This window comes from Pseudonaja textilis, chromosome 2, assembly GCF_049901715.1.
Source record: "Pseudonaja textilis isolate UNSWEBS1 chromosome 2, rPseTex1.2, whole genome shotgun sequence".
Lineage (NCBI taxonomy): Eukaryota > Metazoa > Chordata > Lepidosauria > Squamata > Elapidae > Pseudonaja > Pseudonaja textilis.
In genome coordinates this window covers 22660213-22681551 of record NC_141991.1, presented here as the reverse complement: position 1 = coordinate 22681551, position 21339 = coordinate 22660213, and the positions used below count along the sequence as shown (strand labels likewise).

The 21339-nt window shown below is 43.4% G+C and overlaps 1 protein-coding gene across 10 annotated transcripts in view; it reads right to left on the bottom strand.

Annotated features, from left to right (window-relative positions):
- Positions 1 to 3230: 3230 nt before the first annotated feature.
- Positions 3231 to 21339, bottom strand: part of USP19 (ubiquitin specific peptidase 19) — a 42951-nt gene continuing 24842 nt past the window's right edge. For 6 of the 10 annotated variants that reach the window (XM_026717990.2, XM_087923519.1, XM_087923521.1 and 3 more), the window contains 10 exons: positions 21189 to 21329; positions 20230 to 20345; positions 19963 to 20100; positions 19397 to 19797; positions 18606 to 18716; positions 17023 to 17239; positions 12326 to 12478; positions 11272 to 11435; positions 9344 to 9528; positions 3231 to 4299 (listed from right to left, as the gene is read on the bottom strand). In XM_026717990.2, the coding sequence (XP_026573775.2) occupies positions 4180 to 4299; positions 9344 to 9528; positions 11272 to 11435; positions 12326 to 12478; positions 17023 to 17239; positions 18606 to 18716; positions 19397 to 19797; positions 19963 to 20100; positions 20230 to 20345; positions 21189 to 21329 (1746 nt within the window). In that variant the 3' untranslated portion in view covers positions 3231 to 4179. Of the gene's footprint in view, positions 4300 to 5887; positions 7410 to 9343; positions 9529 to 11271; positions 11436 to 12325; positions 12479 to 17022; positions 17240 to 18605; positions 18717 to 19396; positions 19798 to 19962; positions 20101 to 20229; positions 20346 to 21188; positions 21330 to 21339 lie in introns of those variants that run through there. The other 4 variants (XM_026717985.2, XM_087923517.1, XM_087923522.1 and 1 more) reach the window with 1 other exon arrangement.

The window sequence follows — 21339 nt, the reverse complement described above, 5'->3', positions numbered from 1 at the left end:
AAAGTTGGTACTGCTTAATCTTGTCAGGCAGGCTCTTCCTGCATTACTTATCCTGATCTACCTCTAGAACCCTTTATAAAGAGCGCTTTGCACACAGCTCTCCGTAACTCGGTTCCCCCAAATCTGCTGCTGCAGAGGATTTGGGGGATTCTCAGGACTCATTAATTAGTGGAGGACAAAAAGCAACCCGGGAATGAAGGTCTATTTGGGCAGCATCACTTGACCCCCCTACAACAAACCCTGTTTCTTATCAGCCAGGGCAAGACTGGTCCATATTGCCAGCACCCTCCCCCAAAGCTCAGGGGGAATTTTGACCAGAAGCACATTCCCACAGATGCCTTACCCTGTTGCCATGGTGTCCAGTGAGCAAATACATCCACTCCAGGGTCCGTTTCCATGTAACACGCAGCAGCCGCATTCACAGGGCAAAGACACAGCTCCTTCCCTAGGTTCAGCACTAGCCCATGGTTTGAGGGGGGAGGAAGAAGAGGGCTATGGGTTGATCTGGCTGTCCGAGGAAAAGAGGCCAAGGCTATCTTGGTGGCTAACTTCCAAACACAATGTATCTTATCACAGGGCAGCCAGATAAACGTGTGAGAACCACAGGCGCGGCGAAAGGCCTTGGGTGCTGCCCAACGATGTGGTGCTGGGCAGTTTTAATATTTTTGAGCTTCCAGGAATCAATTGACTCCGTGCCTTGACTGCTCTGTTGAGGAATCCAGGTGTGGCAGGGGATTTTGGGAAGGATCCCATGGCAGACATTCCATGCAAAGTTAGCAGATCTCCCCCTGCTCCCCCCATCATGGACTGGGCCACACCATTCTTGACCCGATTAGAGAGTTAACCCATGTTCTGGGATTCACACAATGCACTCAGCCGTAAACCAGCCAAAGGAGTTGGATGTCCCAAAAGTGCTTTTTCAAGGGGCAACTGCACTTTCTGTTTTTTTCTTTGAAGACGTTTCGCTTCTTGTCCGAGAAGCTTCTTCAGCTCTGAAGAAAGAAAAAACAGAAAAGCACCTTTGGGGCAACCATGACTTGGATGAGTGAGAATCTCCATAGACAAAGCAGCTGGAGTTGCAGACTTAGCCTGTTTCCCACAACTAAGGTTGGCACCAAACTTTGTTATACAGGTAGTCCTCGACTTACAACAGTTCATTTAGTGACCATTCAAAGTTATGGCACTGAAAAAAGTGACTTATGACCCTTTTTCACACTTAGAACCATTGCAGCATCCCCATAGTCACATGATTTACATTTGCATGCTTGACAACTGGTTCATATTTATGACGGCTGCAGCGTCTTCAGGGTCATGGGATTATCCTTCTGACAAGCAAAATCCATGGGGAAGCCAGATTCACTTAACAACCGTGTTCCTAATTTAATAACTGCAGTGATTCACTTAACAAATGTGGCAAGAAAAGTAGTCAAATGGGGCAAAACGCAAGTTCTCACTTAGCAACAGAAATTCTGGGCTCAACTGCTGTCGTAAGTCAAGGACTACCTGTACAAACAAAGCTTTTTTTATACCCCCATTTGTTCCCTTGGCACCAGAGTTGGTATTCAGCAGGTCCTGACCAGTTCTGGAGAACCGGTAGAGGAAATTTTGAATAGTTCGGAGAACCGGCAAATACCTCCGACTGGAGATTTTACTGTATCCTTCCCCTGCCACGCCCACAGAACCAGTAGTAAAAAAATTTGAATCCCACCACCGCTTGCCGCCTGTGAGGCGAGGGAGAAAACCCCTCTCTTACTTCCTTGTTGCACGAGGCTTTTGAATCTCAGTCGGCAGAGTGGGGTGCCTGGCAGGACAAGTCACAGGAGCAACCAAGCAGGAGTCCAATGGTGACAACTTCGATTCTTCTGAGTAATATGACTCCGTTTCCCAATAACTATCCTTGTGTTCAAATTTGCACTTTCTCCTAATGCGTTTTCAAGGGAGGTTTATTTTAATCTCTATGAGCCAACATGGATAACTGGAGTGGCAGTGAAGTCTCCTCATAAATTCCAAACTATCAATCCCAACAGGCTGACTTTCTTCATTATTAACTCAGCTTCTATCTAATTCCCACCCACCCCCAATTCCTTAATTGTTTGTTCTTTCTTCTTTTGAACCCACATACAGTATTAGGATGCCAGCCATATTGATTGATTAGGTGTAATGGAATATTTATATCATCACATTTAAAATGGCGACAGCTTGGGAAAGGCTGCTCTAAACCCCGCCTTTGCTTCTTGATCAACGCAGGAAATGTACATTGGGGATGGTTCCAATCAGAGGACTAATCAGGAGACATTGTGGGGCAGGGAAGCAAAAAAAAAAAAAGCAAAAATAATGGGGTTACAAATAGAATATTGCAAAACTTAAGGGCGGCTCAAAAGAATCTGCAAGCGACTCAGGGCACTTGAACAATAAAAGCCTTTTGTAGAAGTACTCAGGAAGTTAGACATGTTAGATGGTAGTCTTCTTAATGTATAATTTGCAGCTTGGCGAATTTTCAGAGTTCTAGTATTCCTATTTCAGAGGTGGTATTCAGCAGGTCCTGACCAGTTCTGGAGAACCAGTAGCAGAAATTTTGACTGCAAGAGGCACCACAGGCCAGTCCTTTGCTATTTCCAGACTGGCCCCATGGGCCAGATTTAAATACTCTGTGGGCCAGATATGGCCCACAAGCCTTGTTTGACCACCCCTGCCATAATCCAATGTGTTGAGATTTAAGGCTGGATTAAGATTCCATGTTATAATATGGAGAAAAGTATACCTTCACGACTGTAAATAGGCAACATATTATTGATTATATTTATGTCCTAGCCACTCAACCGAAGGCAGCAGGCAATAGAGATCTTCTTACATTAAATTCCTACAGCAACCATTGAGGTAGTCTTAATTGTGTCACAAATGAGCTTCCATGGCTGAAGATGATAAATTTTAGTCCCTGAGCTGCCCCTGCACAATCCATCCCTTTAATTACTGCTATTGTTTTCTTTTCAGTGCTGTAAATACACGTAGAAGAACAAAAGGTGTAGCAGAAACACATTCAGTTCATAACAAGAAAAAACAAAGATATCCTGATAGCCCTTCCTTTGGCTAAGGATATCAATCTTACCAAAAAGATAGAAAGAATGAAAGTTTTAATACTGGTTGTAATTAATTCTACCCTGGTAACCCCGCTGGTAATCTATGCCAGAGTGGCATGGCAGCAGACATAATGCACACAAAATGGAAACAGGCAGCATTAAGTAGAATTTAATGACTTAGGACCCAAGACAAACACCAACTTTATACAAACGGAGAGCAAGACAAAGGTTTCCTAGGAAAAGGCCCCGGACAGCCTCATTTGGTTACAGCAATTCTTGAGGGTGGGCGAAAGGGAGAAGGAGCCAAATATTTAAATAGTGATAGTGCTGGCAGTGGCTTTTCAACTCAGGGAAACCGCGAGGGATTAAAAAAAAAAAATCCAAAATTACTGAAGATAGCCGAATAGCACAAGGGCAGCCACAGCTCCATAGCCTTTGTTGGGAGGATGAGAGGGGAATAGCAGGTGCCACCCGCCAGCCTCCTTCTCCCTGACAAGATGACACAGTGCTGGTGAAGGGACGGAGAGAAAGAGGGAGCTCTGCTTCTCTCCCACGGGCCGATTCTGCGGCCAAGATGGTGTCCTGAGCTCAGGCTGCTGAGGAAGGGGAGAACTGGGAAAGCAGAGGAACAGGCAGCGAGGGCAGGGAAGTCTGTGAAGCAGGCACCGTGGTATGGCAAAGTGGGAGAAGGCCTCTTGGGGCAGAGACCAATGGCCCCTTCCCCCTTGGCTTGCAGCGGGGCAGGCTGGGCATATGGAAGCGCACCTGCTGCCTCCCTGTGCAGGATGAACCTAACCAGAGCTCGGAGGGAAGCGGGGCGGGGAGGACAGGTGCTTCGGGGACTGCAACGGGGGCTCACAAAATTTTCCCCCTGCATGCCAGCACAGAGCAGCTTCGGGCAAGGGACACAAGAGGGACCTTTCCATCTGGCAGGAGAGGAGGAGGCATGGGTGGAGCAGAAAGTGCTTGTGTGCTCAAAAAAAGGGTCACAGCAGCTCCTCCTCCTCCTTCCCACTTCAGGGGTGTGCCAGGGAGTGGTGTGGGGGAAGCCACGAAACCAAGCCTTCGTATGTACACTGCCCTCCTCCAGCACACCGTGCTTTTAGTCAATTTCCTCCATGTTGCTGTAAGATGGTGCGGGGTGCTCTGCAACCCCTTCTGGTGCCAGGGCAGGAGCAACATCAGTTGTCAGGCTGGGTCCAAAGGAGGGAGAGCTAATGCCCTGCAAATAGAACAGAGGATTAGACAGAAAAGATAAAACCACGGAGATCCACAAAAGTTATTTATTCCCTCCCCCCACCTCACTTCCCACAGAGTGATTCAAACAAAAACATTTTGTTCCATTAGAACCTGAAATGATCAAAAGCCACAAAGTACATATTTATGTATCAAACTAAGTTAGGCTTTTATTAAAACAGAATGTGGTAGAAATAATTATAGTATTGAAAGATGTGTGATGTTTCAGAACAAGGATCAGACTATTACTTAGAAGCCTGTGACATTTGTCTGTGAAATATAGTTTAATTTCAGTTTGTATTACATATTCACACGCACACAGATGCACCCCACAGCCTTACCAATAAGTCCCTCCTGTATGACTCCTGTGTAATGACTTATTAATCTACTCTGATCTACTCTGTACAATTTGGAAAACTCTAAGCCAAAGTAACTTAATTCTACAACCCCCCCCCCAAAAAAAAAATTGGAGTGAGGCAATCTGTATGAATTATACAAATTAGCTCTTATGCTGAAGGCACTTTTTTCAAGACTCTACACCAGAAAGTCCAGTTTCATCTTGAAAAAAGCACCTTTGGAACAACCATGACCTGGAGGACTGAGAATCTCCATAGACATCATGCTGAAGATATTCTACTACTAGCAGAGAAGAGCAAATAGCTAAAACTTTACCTGACTGTAAAATCCAATAAACCATTAACCTTTACATGTTTTCACCCCTTACATTTAAAAGCATTTTTGTAGTTCTTAAATCAATAAAGGCAAACCACGCCTGGTTGTTTAGGTTAAAACAAGAGAACCATCTTGGGGTCAACAGTCACATTCCATTATGTGGGCAGGGCAACTTGTTAAACTACTTGAATCCAAGGGGAGTGTCCATCTATTCCGCTCTCCTTTTCATCTTTCTTCAATTTCTCACTCTCCTATTCATCTAGGGCAGAATCAATGGCTCATTCTTCTTAGGAATTCTGCACCCAAATTCCCCCCCACCCCTTTGCTTTCTGAGACATCACCTGCATGTAATTAATAAGGTGTGCAATACAAAATAACAAAAAGAGCAAAAAAAAAAAGTTTTGGAGTCCTTGGGGGAACAAATGCAACCCCTACACAGCGTAATTTTGCTATTAAATCCATAGCATTGCAAAACGTATTAACTCCTTAAGGCAGCTGCAACCTTTTCAGAAGCATGGAAAAAGACCCCCCTTTTCCTGCTTTCAAATCCAAAGACCTACCCAGCCGCTAGAAATTAAGTCTTTGCTGCAGACTGCCCATTCTTGTTTTAAATCAACACTGAATTTCATAGCAGCACACAACAAATTCTGAGCTGCCACAAAATCATAGAACACACAAAGTTCTCTCCTACCACTGAGTCCTTTTCCGCCTTACTATTTCTGTAGCTTTTGCTTTGCTGCAGCTTATTCTTTTTTTCACCAGCACCAGCACTTATGCAGCCTCTAGTCAATACAAAAAATATGCCTGGAACCAAAGGGACTGGAAGAAATCTGTTACTTTTAGAAAAGTGGCTGCTGAATGGAAAAGCAGCTGACAGCGAAAGAAAGAGAATCAACAGTGAGTTTAGAATACCTTGATTTTTATTAAATTACAATAAATAAATACAGTGAAAGTTTTTCCTCTGCACAATGCTAACTGTTCATTCATCAAGCCAGTGGGGAATAGTTTAGGGGGTTCCCTTCTCCAAAATGGAAGGCTCCCACCAGATCCTCGTTGGCATTACTATAGTTAGTGACTGTTCATTCCTTGGGACACAACGAGAATAACTGGCCATCAGGAACAGTTAACCTGAAATCTTTTCCCGTTCCCCAAAGAATCTGCAAAGTTCTCTGAAACTACTACAGGGAAGAATCTGTGAAGATGTTAGTAATTAGATTGCTTATGAATAATATTAATAAAAATAACAAAAGGGTGAAACAAAGAATTATACTCATTCTAAGTTTATGAGCTCTCAACTCTGATTCCTGGCTAAAGCCTAGGCCCTAGATCAAGCTATTTGAGCCGGTAGTCTGAAGGCACAAGAGACATTTTATATCCCAGACTCAGGACTAGATCAAAATACTACAGGGTCAATCAACAGTAACTTCCTATGTTAACTTCTACTTTATGCATGCACAGAAATAGGCACGCAAGCATCCATAAAAATATGTACAGAAGCAAAATGCAAGATAATGAAGGAGGAGGAGGAGAAAACAGTGCTCCTTTACACTCATATGCAAATACAGTTGCATAGCTAGATCAATATCTAATATGCTGTTTTAAAAAAACGGGGGAGGGTGAACTCTCTGGTTACATCATGGTAAAGAAATCTAACCCACCAATGTTTAAAAAGTCAATAAATAAAGGAATAAAGGAAAAGATGGTCATTAAAAATATCTTTTGACTTCCTTCAAACAAGGGGACAATGACCAACTGAGGAAATTATCAGTCTTGCAGTAACTCTCTCAGGGGATGTTGGTGTCAGCCAAATTAGGGGAATTCTATCAGGATAGATGGCAGTCAGGTCAATCTTACAACCACATCATTATGGACAAAATATCTGTGGTTCTGCAGACTCTGTTGAACTACAGTCATTCGCTAGCCCTTGATTCATATGACGTAGTTTTCAAGAGCTATTTAGGAAATATTTATTCCAGAGAAACATCGACTATCTAGATGCTGAGTTGAGAATTTCCTGTGACTGTAAATCCATGTAATCAATCAACTGGAGAGAAAGGGCACTGGGCCTGGCGCCTTCAACATAGAACTGACATTAGGGCTTCATCTTGTGCTACTTAGCATCCTAGCCACTTTGCTACAAAGATGCCATAGAGGACAACACTGCAGTAAGCTGGCTGCCATCCTCCAGGTGCCTTGCTACTGCCGCTACCTCCAGCGGGTCTGATAGATGAGCGGGTAGAAGACATTGAGGAAGAGTGCCACAATGGCCGCCATGGTGCCCAGGACAAAGTATCGGACATGGCCTTCATCAGGACACTCTGAGCTGAGTTTTCTTGTCCTTTGGCTGCAAGACCTCCAAGGGTTCCTCATCAGCCTTCTGGCAGCATCCTCTTCAGCCTCCAGTTCCTGCCAGAGCAGAGAAGCCTGCGATGTGGAAACCTGCGTCAGCACTTGAGGAGAACATAATGGCAAACCCCTCAATCACCCATGCTTTGCCCTGCTTCTTTCATCTAATTTACACAGCTGCCCATCTTACTTGCATGTGGCTATCCCAGAGAACCTGCCTTCACACTGCCAGTTTTCTGAAACAGCCTATATATTTCTTCTGCCTGATTGCAATTCTAATAGTAGGCCATGTTCAGATACAAGGACCTCCTTGGGACAGAGTGAATAGCACAAGCCACATGAAGATGGAGGAAAAAACTATCAGAGTCAGGCATCCATGCTGGCTGGCTTGGTGGAAATCTTCCCAGTCTGCCAACTTATTCCATTCAATAAACACAGGCGCCAAGTAATCACTGTTCATGCTTTCTTGTATGAACAAAGGACATTCAGTTGGCCAACCAGTCACACTGAGTGGGAACAGCCAGTCACAGATAAGTTTTTTTCTGATGAGAACACGAGGACCTGAAGATAAACCAATAACATCCAAGTGTGTGCAGGTGAGAATTTTAAAGGATGAGAAGCCTAATGAACAGGTCAACTTTGGTAAGTGAAAAATCATAAGGACCAGTCTGAGATGGTAAGTAACTATAGTAATCTCTTCTTTTTAATTAAAACAGATGTACAGGAAAAGTTAGTCACAGGGTAATCAGTCATAGACCACATTTTCATGTGCAGGATGATCCACTCGGGGCAGTCAGCCAATCACATTGATTTTCTACTAATATTTAAAGCCAAAGCATCTACAACATCTTTCCCCATTTGATCCCCATTGGGTTCTGTGGACAGATGCTGCTTTTTCCCGAGTTCTCAAGTTTGAAAGCTTGTTCTGGGAAGAAAATGCCGGAACTGATGTAAGGGCCTGCTGCGAGTGACCATAGGCATAAAAGGAATCATGGCTTAAGCATAAAGACCCTCTGAATAGGTCTTTCTGGACCTACTTCTCCCCCACAGGTATATGGCTTCCGGAAGCCCTAGCAGACACCAAGCTCAAAATCCTACAGCAAACTGTAGGAGGTTCAGGAAGGGCAACGCTAATGCAGCCTGTCTTTCATATCCTTGAATGAAGCCCAGCTTAACCTTCCACTAGGAAGCCATCCCAGGTTGGATACCATTATACCACATGGCAGCAGAATCTTAGGGCAAAGCTGGAACCATGACCATACTCCTATCTGACAGGCCTCATTTCTAACTGTGCTAAGTTCATTGACAACATTTGAGAGAAGCCCAGTCCCACCATATTAGGGGATGGGAGTAAGGGAGAAAGAGAAAGGAGAGGAATCTAACTGCAGGACTGAGTGCATAAGTAATGTGTTTATTTATATCCCACCTGTATTATTATTATTATAAATAACTCAAGGTGATATATACTTAATACGGTATTCATTCATTCCTCCTCTATTTTCCCCATCACAACAACCCTGTGAGGCAAATTGGGCTGGAAGAGACTGAAGTCACCAAGCCAGTTTTCTTGGCAGCCTCAGACTCCACTGGCTGCTTGAGTTCTGTTGCTCTGCATGGTCCCCCAAAATTTATATTATCTCTTGAAGTATGTTTTCCACAGAGATAATATCTTTTACCACAATTGCTCTAAACTCCTGAGTCGGTGTATCCCTTCTGGCTCCTGAGAAGAAAGCGTCTCTTCCCCTCTCCACCCCCAACAGACGCACACTTGCAAGCATTTCTCATTTTTGCAGTATTTTTCCTGCCATCTTATATACTTGTTTTTCTCCAGCATTTCACTGGGATATACCAGAGAACAAACGGACCCATAGCTCCTCACTCTCATGGCCACAGCTGCAAGCAGGGCCCAGCAGGTATCTCCTCAATTGGAGATATCTCCTCAATTGCCAACAATGAAAAAGAAAAAAAAAGTTCAGTCTAGTCTTCCAAGGTGGACTGACGGAACTCCTCACCTGACTGGCTGCTGCTTCTGCAGATGGGGCCAAGTCACCTCGAGGGTCTGAGGGATGAGGGGGTCCTCGAGGGGGTCTATCTACAGGGGAATTCCGTCGGCGGTAGAAGAGCACGTAGGCGTATCGGGTCACGACCTGGCTTTCATCCACTGTAGTCACGGTGCTGTCATCAAAGAGCCGCCAACCTGAAGGAAGGGAAGAGAGGGATAAGCACGGAGTCTTTCAAAGCACAGGCCGCCTGATGCACAGCCCTACTACTCCTGCTCCTGCCATCTCCCATCTTCAAAAAGTTATTATACCTCTCTTTTAACCTACAAGATCAAATTTAATTTGCACCTCAAGTATTTTGATGACCAGAGTTTTGTCTTGCTATCAGAACTGTATTCATGAGCACTGCTTTCATGGCAGCGGTGGCATACTGGAGGAAGGGGTGCTGGCCAGCAACATTGTTAAAAGGAGATGCTATTCTCACCGATCCTCCTGTTAAAAATGTATTCAGTGCAGGGAGAAATATTTAATGATGGCAAATTTGACTATCTTTTCTGACTGTGATAAATAAATCAAGCATCAGGAGGACAACATTGCTAACAGGAAAAAAGGGGAGAAATAGCAGCAACTCAGGGAATAGCAATTATAACCTTTCAAAGATTCTTCCTTTGGTCCACTTTGCCAGATGCTTTGCTGACCAGAAGATGCTAGAACTCTATCCTGTTTCTCTAAGAGCAAGGAGGCTAAGTAACCAGACACCGGACTCTTGAGCAAATCAAATATATGAAAAAAACAATAGTCCTGCTTAGACCTTTTCCAGAAAATAATCCTCTTTTGGGGGGGAATCAGTATCAATATCCTACTAAGCACTTGTAGCTTTCGACCTTCCTAATCCCCAAATGTGGAAGGAACTTTTATTGCATGTGATCTGGAGGGCAGAGGAATTAAAAATCGACGTTCTGAACTACTGTCCAATTCCTTATTACTTTGGAGCTGGGCTGTTCTTGGATACTTCAGGTTGATCCACCACTGCACCAAATTTGTTCCAATAAGGACAGAGAACCGTTTCTTTCTCCTTTAAAGTGAATGAAGCAGGCAAAACAACACTAAAGAGCAGTGTTTCTTTCTATAATGGAGGAAGGTATCTTTGAATGTGCTGCTTCAAAGACAGCACCAGGCTGGATACCCCAACTAAGCATTCTTCTCATTTCTGGCCTTGTCTAATTCTAAACAATGAGATATTGGCAGAATCCATTGAATCTGTGACAAATTATATACTATTTTTATACTCTTTTTGTCCTCTGCCAAAGAAGATTTTTTTAAAAAAGTGACAACACTCCCAGAGGAGCACAGAGGAAAATTCAATATTCCTCCTCTGGAAAACAGCTAAGGGCTGTCAATGGATGCCAGAGAACTTCTTCAATTGGAACAGAGGCCATTCTAAATTAATCTCTAAGATTGCCTGATCTTAACCTTTCTGTTTGCCTGATAATACGAAACAGAACAGAATTAACAAATATGCCTGGGGCAGTTTCATTGGTCAGACTGAGAGCAACTAACGGTGCCTCAGAGATTTATGATCCCAATCACACCACTTACATATGGCGCAACACTAACTCGCTGAATTCTGCAGATAGATTAGAAGGAAGGACTGAACTAAAATGTAGATCTGTACTGTGCCATCTGAGGGGCGTGAGATCTGATGACTTGCATCCATTGTACACATTCTCGTAGAACAACAACAGAAAGATCTAAAGGCTGGGAACAGAAAAGGAGGGTTTTCCCCTCCTTCAACTGGATGTGCAACCTTAAAAGTCATATGAGGTTGATCCTAGGTCTCTATGAAACCTCTAGCAGAAAACTGAAAATCCCTCCTCTATATGGATTCGAGGGGGCTCACCTGTGGAAGATCAATGGAGCCAAAGCCTTCCCCTACTCACCTACGTCACTACGTTGGCTGTTCTTGTCACTAGGCAGCCGGGCATAGGCTGTGTAGTGCCCACCAATCATGCCCCCGTAGTGATTGATTACTGCATACAGATCATACATGGGCAACTGCTGCTCATCTTTCTGACCAATGCAGAACTTGCTCAGGTCCAAGCTCCTGAGGATAAAATAGAGCAAGTTAGAAAGTTGCATGCTTCCTGCCTAATTCCATTCCTATCTTTTCTTTCCTAGAGGCAGCCCTGTCTACCAGCTGACATTCTTTACGGAGGCAGTCTTCACTGTCCCTTTATCTGGACTTAAACTCAGACCAATACAAGTCATACTATTACAAAAGACTGAATACGGGAAGGGACTCTCAGTGACAGCCATTGGGTCGTATATAAAAGAATCTTGAGGGTGCTGGACCGGGGGAAAATTTGCTTTGAACTTAACTCTCTCTTGTAATGGAGTGGGCATCCAATCTGAAATGGATGGGGACCCAAATTCTGATTTGAATTCAGCGGGAAACCATCTTATTTTGTCAGTGGTTAATGGCTTGTTTGCCTCTACTTTAAAAAAAAAAACCAAAAAAAAAAAAACCCACAGGCATCTTCTTTCTGGACCTTTTGTTACCCTTCCTCTAGTCTCTCCTTTCCTCCCTCTACGTGGAGGAAGCAATGCCTTTCCCCATACAAAAGAAGGTAAGAAGCGGTAACTCTTTCCTCCTGTTCAGATGGCCTTCAAGAAGAGAGGCAAGGTCTCTGTGGGCTAGAGGCAGACAGATCCTCTTTTGAGTCTCTTTCCATATTTACTCACCCTTCAGAATTGTGTCATACAGCACCCACCCTCTAATACCAGAAAGATCAAAGGCCCAGAACTAAGAGGAAAGAGTTCACCAAAAGACTGCCCATATCTTTATGTGTTAGGTTAATAGGTCCTGAATTTATGACAAAGCCCAAGTAGTATAACCCGTCTTTTGTTACTCAGAATGGTCCTATCTAAAGAACTGCTTGGGTCTCCACGATGTTAAAGAGATGAATAAAGCGACACAGGTTGCCAGAACCTCACCTAACTGGGAAATCCACCATGTCGTTGATCTTGTCTCTCCAAATAAAGCTGCGGAAGGAAAAGCGCTTGAGCTGTATGATAAGGATGTTGGGCAGCCGCCACAGCATCAGCTGCTTGGATGCCTCACGGTGCTGCTTACACTTCGGGCAGTACCTGTGGAAAATGGAGCAGGTAGAAAGATAAAGAAGGTTCCTCAGTACCTTCTGCTGTTATTGTCAAGATAAAGAGTTCTCGTATTCTCACTAAAGAAAACCAGTGCAAAGGCCCTTGGAGGAGCCGCCTCAAGAGAAAAATGTCCAACACTATCCTTAAAAAAGTATTTGTTTCTTGGTTCTATCTGAAAGGGATTGCCTATTTGTTTATGATAACTGGTTTGTTCCTATTCTTATAAATGTAAAAATGTGCTATATTGATAGTGAATTCTACATTTTAGAATTTTATATAACTTGCAAATATATATAGTGATGAAGTGAAGACAAGCAAACGCTAGTACTGGAAAAAATATGTCAGGGGTAGGTGTCCTGTGGTCCCATAGGATATCTCTTTTGTGGAGCCCAAGAATAGGAGGGGCAAAGGTGTGGGCCCCTTTTTTGCAGTAGAGATGCTTAAGGTGCATCCATTTCATCCCTTAAAATTCAGAGCCCACAGACCAAAACAGGCCCTGCAATGCAGTCCTTGACGTGTCACACAAAGCCTGATGCCTCTCTCAAGCTGGCAGAAGTTATGCTCCCCCTATTGCTAAAGCTAATAATAACATTTCTAAACCCAAAGATGATCACAACAGGCACAATTAAATATAAGAAGCTAATTTAGTAACTGATGACAAAATCTGAACTTTAAATTGAAAAAAAAAAAGATTTCCATGTTCCATCATTTAGTGAAGAACATGATGCGTCCAAGTAATTTATCCTTGACAGCTGGGTACGTCTTGAGTGACAATCCCAATAATTACACTATTTAGCAGAGCTTTCCATCTTGTTAATGCTCTCCTGCAATGCCTGGGGCGGAGACAGATTATAAGCCTGTCAATCCTTTTGGCAATTTGGGCTAGCATTAAGCATAGTAACATCAGAAAGCTAGATTGCACTGTGTCTGATAGCTCTCCTGGATTATTTGCCAGCTAGTGCTGTGGAAAGATACTAGTGTCACCTCATGGTCTGGGGCATGCCATAGGTTCTCTTTTTGTCCTCTATGTTTCTTAATGTCAGTATAAATTGCTTAAAGTCAGTATAAATTGTTGTCATCTGGAGGTTTGGGCTAAGGTGTCCTCAGTATGCAGATAACAGATTGCTCATTAATACTTAGGAACCCTGAAACATGACTCCAGAAAATATGTTGGCCTGGATGAAGGAAACAGAAATTTAATTGTGGTGAGATCACCGGCTGAAAGAGAGGGGGCCGCCCCTAGGTGGAGTAAAGAGACATTCCAGCTTGGAATCAGTTCAGGGGAGGAAACATCTGAGGTCCAACCCTTAGGTCTGTATTTGCTTGTTTCCAAGGGAAGGCGGACAATCTGATGAGATTCCTGTAATAGGGGTGATCAGCGATAAAGTATCTACTTGGTCCTATTCATGGAGTAGTTCTGGCTGTTTGCACCTGACATTAATGCAGACAAAAATTGCAATGCAGAAAAAAATCTCTGAAACTGTATGGAAGCACTCTATATTCTGAAAGGGAATTCTCCTGGTTTTGGATGGGTCTCTCCACTAGGCAACTCCTCCTCCCGCATCCCCATCCTTGGTCTGCAGCAAGCTGTTGTTCTCTGTGCAAATTGCAGGTGATGACAATAGCTTTGAGTGTCTTTCATGCCAGATTTTCTTTCAGTCAATTCAAAGTGCTGAACTTTTTAAGCATCATGCATGTTGGAAACCAAGGGACACACTGCTTCCACCAACAAGGTTTGGCAAGACCTCCTGACCTCCAAGAGTGTCACTGAGGGTACAGGACAGAGCTTATTTTAAGGGATGGCCTCCTACCCAATAGAGAGCTAAATTTGGATCTTATTTATTTCAGTCAAGAGTTTGAATATCTTTTTGTCCAATTTGCTCTCGAGCTGGATAGAGTTAATAATATCTTTTGTGATTAAGCTGATTTTACTGTATTCAACTATTCTTCCATTGCCAAGATTTTGCTAAATATAAATATAGTATTAATGTGTCAGGTTTTATTGTATATTATTTAGTTCTTTTTCATTTATAAACTGCTTATGGGAATTTTTAAAATTTATAGAAATATAAATGTTTATAATTTCAAAGTGTTTTGAAATGCTTATAAAGCACATCAAACATTTTGAAATATAATGGAAACAACTTGTCCAAATGTCTGATTTATTAAATGAATCTGGCGACCTATAACTACTGTGAAATAAACAACGTATATCTTGCCTTTTTGTTTGTGCAACACTCAAGAAGAATTACAGCAATTACAAATGCAAATTAGAAAACAAAATTAAAAAGTACTCCAAGTCAAGGCAAAATTAGAATTAATGCATTTAACATCCAAACAATTCAGCTAATAACCAAATGCTTGACAAAATATATTAGTTTTTGCCATTTTCCTAAAGAACGCCACTTGGAAGTGGGGGCCCAAGATACTACTTGGGAAGTATACCCTACAGATTGGTGGATGTGTAAAAAAGCTACATTTTTTTGTATTCAAACACATAAACTGATTCAGAGGATTTTAAATATTAATATACAATTGAGACCAGAGTTCTTTCTTTTGGGATTAATGGACAAACAGTTGGAAAAGTCATGAAACTTTGTTTTTGTATATGATAACTGCATAGTAAGATTATTGTAGGCACAAAGATGGAAAGACTCAGCATTATCCATAATGGAGGAATGCTTGATGAAAATGGTGGAACTTGCTGAGATGGCCAGATTGACTTCAATTAGAGAAAAGATTTTGCTGACTGGAAACCTCTTATGGACTTTTTGTGTAGAACAGAAAAAAATGAACTTATGATTTATGGTTTTGATTATTAGACAAGAAAGATTATAGAGAGAGAAGAGAATCATGTTGTTACTTAAGAAAAAAACCTAACTTAAAATTTGTAACAAAATTTATAACAACTGTTAGGAATAACAAGGTTACCTAACGTAGTTTGCGTAAAATAATATATATAAACTATGATAGTAAGTTTAAGTGTGTGTCACTTTAAACTGCAAAGCATGTAATTTTGGGTGCCGTGTGAAACCGCCATAAAAGGGAGCAAGAGAACCTGCTGAATTGCTGACGATTCGCTGACGATTGCTGTTTTGATGGATTGATGGTTTGCTAACTGCGAGTTCCCTACTGCTGAGTTGCTGAATGTTGGAGGAAGAAAGGAGGTTTGACTTCTTCATATCTCTACTGCGAGGAGATATATTACTGGACTGATATTTGTAAGTTTACTGACCTCTCTTTTTCGACACTGGACTTTGCAACTGTATAATCCCCGGACGGACTGAATTAGTGAATGATATATGGACTGTTTGACTATGTTAAAACTCTTGCTGGAATAAACTATTTAACTAGCACATTGTATCTGTTTTACTGAGTGTAAGCTACAAAAACGTTTATCTCACATATTTTGCCTGCCTGCCTGCCTACCTGCCGTGCAGATTCTGCTAGGGTGTATCCCTAACAACAACTATAAATCAGGTTGGAAGCCACTTCTTCATATATATATATTTTCTTTTTTCTTTTTCTGCATTTTTAGCTTTTTCTTTGATTTATTTTTTTTTCTTTCTTACTTTGTACTAGTTTGCATTAATTTTTAGGTTCCTTTTCAAAAATTTCAATAAAACTATATGGAAAAAAAGGTAAGCATATTTTAGAGCCACATAAGAGAAGTTCCTTTCCCATGTATAAAATAGTCCAGACTTTGGCAGCGTAGTGATAATCAACATTGATCTCAGTAACTAGGCAAACTGACTGGTGGAGAGGTGGAACCTCAAAGAGGCAGGCCCTAAACCAATGTTTCTCAACCTTTTAAGATATGTGGACTTCAACTCCCAGAAGCACGCTGGCTGGAGAATTCTGCAAATTGAAGTCCAGACATCTTAATACCCCTAAAGTTGAGAAACACTGTCCTAAGTTATTCAGCATGTTAAACTTCAGCATCAATAAGTTCAACCATGCTTAACATAATATATTTCTTCTATCAGTTAGAAGTCTAGATGCCATCTTTTGCACCAAATTCAATTTCCAAATGCAGCTCCATAGAGAGTACATTACAGTAGTCAAGACTTGATGTAGCAGGGGGTTGGATTAGAAGAGCTCTAAACTCCCTTCCAATCCCATGATACCCAAGGTGTCTATAGCCTTCACTAAGTCTAATCAGCATAGGAACTGTCACATTGGTGTACTAGTCATCAGAGCCATCGTACGCGGATCCAGAGCGCTGAGAATCAAGGAGTACTTTCAAAAGGGCAAAGCTGCCGTTTCTGAGAAAAAAAACCCATCTAAAACAAGCTTCACTTCAATCCTAAATTCCACTTTCTCATCTAAGCAACATTCAAGGATGCATAGTGCTTCCTTGGAATGAGATGTTACTGTAACTGGATGTTTAATCAAGGTTAATTAAAAATGTGAAAAACCGCAACACAGGGGACAGGACACAACCCGAGGCACCAGAATTTAGATTTATTTACTTTATGACCAATCAATTTTGGAAATAGCCTAAACAGAAATCCCACAAATCTCTTCCTTACCAGGCCTCCTCAGGGGCTAACACCTCTGGCTTGGTGAAGAGATTGAGACACTGTTCCAGGGTGAAGTGTCCTGCCCTGGCTGCTTCACTGGCAGAGCCTGGATCCTCGACACACTCCAGCTCCTTAGACTCGACCAATACGAACTCCTTCATCCTTTCATTATTTTTCCACACCAGGGCCAGAGAACAGTCATCGGTCAGATCCAGGGGGGCATCTCCTATAAGGCAGAAAAGGTTAGAGGTGTCGTTGCTCATTTCTCCGTGCTGGGCCTAAACAAGCACCCAAGAAAGAACAACTCAAGAGGTAGTTCCCCTTTTCCTTGCTCATACAAAACAGAGAAAGGCATATTTTGGGCATATTTTTAACATGACTCTGTGAATAAGAACAACTTACAAGTCTTAATATGCTGGTAGGCTATATGCTGGCTCTCCAGGATAGTGGATAGGATAGGTATTATGCCACTGAGGGGAGAGCAAAACAGATTGTCTAAAATGCAGCAAAAGGGACGCATCACAATCCATTGTCTGTTTCTGCAACTTTGCAAAAAACAAACACCAAAGCTAATTATGCAGGCTGAACAGGAGGAAGGAAATTCTGGCTCTCAGTATTGTATTTTCCTGCCCAACTGTGCTGGTTTGAGAAATCTTTATATATTACATGACTGATATTGGACAGGTATATCAACTTTCCATCAGTCAGAATATTTAGGATGCCAGTATTTGCTACAGAGGTGATGAACAGCAGTACTGAAGGATGAGAGCAAGGAGATACATGAGCAGTATTCCTAGCAGTTTTCAGTACTTTGTATTGCATTATAACTCATAACACAATATCGAATTATATATACTTACTTGCATTAATCACATACGCCACATCTTTACTGTACAGGAGGGGTGTCAAACTCAAGGTCTGCGGGCCAGATCCAGCCTGCAGGGTGCTTACATCTGGCCCATGGGGCCACCCTGAAAACAGCAAAGGACCGGCCTGTGGGGCCTCTGCCAGCAAAAACTGAGCTTGGGAGGGCCATGTGCTACCCTCTCGAGCTCCATTTTCACTGGCAGAAGGTTGCAGGAGGTCGTCTCAGCTGAAAACAGAGCTTGGGAACCCATTTTCGCTGGCAGAGTGCTCAGGCCACCATAGCCACCCCCGACATAAGCGACATCAAGCTGGCCATGCCCACCCCGGCCCATTGAGGTCAAATACAATCCTGATGCAGCCCTCAATGATATAGGGTTTGACACCCCTGCTGTAGAGCTTCACAACATCAAGCATGGGAGCTATAAAATCCTTCAAGTGGCCTTCTTTCTTTTCTTTTCTTCCTTCCTTCCTTTCTTCTTTCTTTCTTTCTTTCTTTCTTTCTTTCTTTCTTTCTTTCTTTCTTTCTTTCTTTTCCTTCCTTCCTTCTTTCCTCCCTCTTTTACTTTCCAATGGCTCAATGGCACCATCCTTCAGCTCAAGCAACCAGATGTAGCTGATAACAATCTATCCCTGAACCTGTGTGGCTCTGTCTGACATGTCCCAGTCAAACATTCAAGCTGTCATTGTTTTTGGGAACGTTATGCTCTTTTCATCTGCACTCTCACCTTTATCTTCAAGTTTCTGCTCCTTGCTAGTTGCATCAATCTTACTGATGTAAAACTGAGTAATTTGAGAACTCAGCCCTTCAGCTGGATGCTGATAACCGGGAATGGCAGCTGTAGGGAAGAGAGAGGGAGGGAGAGAGAATCAGTGACACAGCACAGCTAGCCAGCTTTTCTTTTTCCTGATCAAAACTCAAATCCCCTTCTTGCAGCCCGGAGAAGCAGATAAATAGAAAACAGCACTGTTCAGCATGCCTCAACCATGAGGAACCAACACAAAGTGTTCAATGTCCCTGCATCAGAGTAATTATTCCTTGTCGTTTTCTCTGAGCATTGCCACTCAGCTGTATTCAGCCCCCTGGAACATATATGGAACAAATTGCTATACTAATCCTGACCTTCTGCGTCATGGTTCATAAGACAGGAAAATGAAAGGAAGGAAGGAAGGAAGGAAGGAAGGAAGGAAGGAAGGAAGGAAGGAAGGAAAGAAAGAAAGAAAGAAAGAAAGAAAGAAAGAAAGAAAGAAAGAAAGAAAGAAAGAAAGAAAGAAAGAAAGAAAGAAAGAAAGAAAGAAAGAAAACGCAATAATACCAATAGCTGATGATACTGATTTCACATTTGCTTGCTTGAGAGACTAGGAGTCACATAGATGCTTATCCCTCACTACCTCCACAGAGATACATAAAGAAGGAATACAAGGCAAAGCTGGATCAGAGTAGCACAGAAAAACCAACAGGATTCCCTTGGAATGGAAATTTCAAGCAAAGGATAGCTGGGAAACCTGGGTTAGTCACCTTCTGGCCTGGGGACTCTTTCATACGGTAGCTCCCGTTCCAGACAGCTCTCAAGCTGTGACTCCGCAGATGATTCAGAGTAACCTGAATCTAAGCTTAGGCCTGAGCTTCTCCCTGTGGGGACCTTGCTTCTGACTGTGCTGGCATCCCCTAATTCAGGCTGTAGCTCAGGGGCGGAGAGAGACGGCTGGGGCTCCTGCAAGAGGTGTGGGGCCCTTGCTCCGTCCCCAGATTCCATGGCGCTAGTTTCAACGGCTGTGGCGGCAGCAGCGGCAGATCCAACCGTAGCGCAGCTATTCCTGACCGGAGGCTCTTGTTTTTCTGAAGACAGAAGAGGCAGGCCTTGCTCGGATGGCATCCTACCCACCTGGAAAGGTGGTTGGAACACACTGACTGAGTACCTGAGAAGGAGCAGCAGAGCAGCTGATCAGAAGGCAGTCTTACAACACCTCCTCTCCTCCCCCTCAAAGTCCTGCAAAGGCAATGCGACCAGACCAGCCCAAGCCTACAAATGAGCCAGACAAGCATAGATGTCCAAGAATACTGCTGGCACCCAGACATTTTACCTTGCATAGCCTTCCAAAAGCTGAGCTAATCGTGCATAGGTGAGGCGGGACTCGGGTATGCTGATAAGAAAGGGGAAGCCAATATTCTCAGGGCGACACAAGGTTTTGTGGTTGGACCAGTGCGTTCTCTGACACACTCTGAAAACAAAGACACAACAAGTCTCCCATGAGGAAACTAATGACTCTCTTCCCACCCACCTCCCAGCAGTCGAGAAGAAAAAGGGGTCTCTCTCTCTAGCTTTGAGAGCGAGCCAGAGAGTAACTCACACATTGCAGTAGCCGACTCGATAGCACCGAGTGCAGCGCTTCAACTTCTCTTCGTCTGACTGCTTTTTCTGACAGGCGGCACATTTGGTGATGGGAATGCTGGGCACCTGAGGACGCTAAGAAAAGATGGCCCACGTGTTAAGTCAAAGGAGCAGTGGACTCAGATGGAAACACAGGCAGTCCTCCGGTGATCGTCCAGCACACGGTTTGGACTTACGATGGCGCTGAATGAAGGGGCTTGTGAACAAAATTCAGGCGTTCGGCAAACCAGTTTGCAGCATCTCACGGTCACGTGATCGTCATTCGCGACCTTCCCTGCCAGCTTCCCAAAAGCAAAAGCAACGGGCAGGGTAGCAGGGAAGGTTGCAAATCACTTCTCCTGTGCCTTTCGTCACTCATTTGCATCACACCCTCCTTCGCTCACCTGCATCCTGCAACCTCCTTCCCCAGCCTTCCTGTGCACACACACACAGAAACACCAGTGCTCTCTTTCCCAGGTTACTCTGTGGTTGCACACAAGCATCCTCTTTCCCTGGCTTTTCTGTGCTCACATGCATCCCACACCCTCCTTCCAAGGCTTTCTGCACTTGTGTGCTTACACATGCATCCACCCCGTCCTCTTTACCCCATGCTACACTGCAGCAACTTCCTTTCCCAACACACATATAGCCTAGGCTGCCCTCTGCGTGCTCCTTACCTGGTTCCTCGTTTCCCCCAATCTGTCATGTTCTGGGTTACCTTGACAACTGGGACTGTCTGGAGGCTGAGTGACGTGCTTTATGACTGCATTGCTTAGCAATGGCAATCCGGGGTCTCAATTCCAGCCGTAACTCAAGAGCTACTTGCACAAGCCAAGATCTCAACCCTCCGATGCACTTGAAGAAGCTTGTTCTTCTGCTCGTTATAAAATGGCAACCTCCCCTGCCCTTCTTGACTTATATTCTACTTGGGCCACTCACTTGTTGAACCTGCAGCTCCACCACCCGCTCCTTAGCCAGCTCCGGAGAAAGCACCTCAAAGCACAGCAGAAGATCGGTGGGAGAGACAGCATCCAATGACTGAGAAGGCAGGAACATGCGGTGGAAGTGGTTCTTGATTACCTGATCAAAG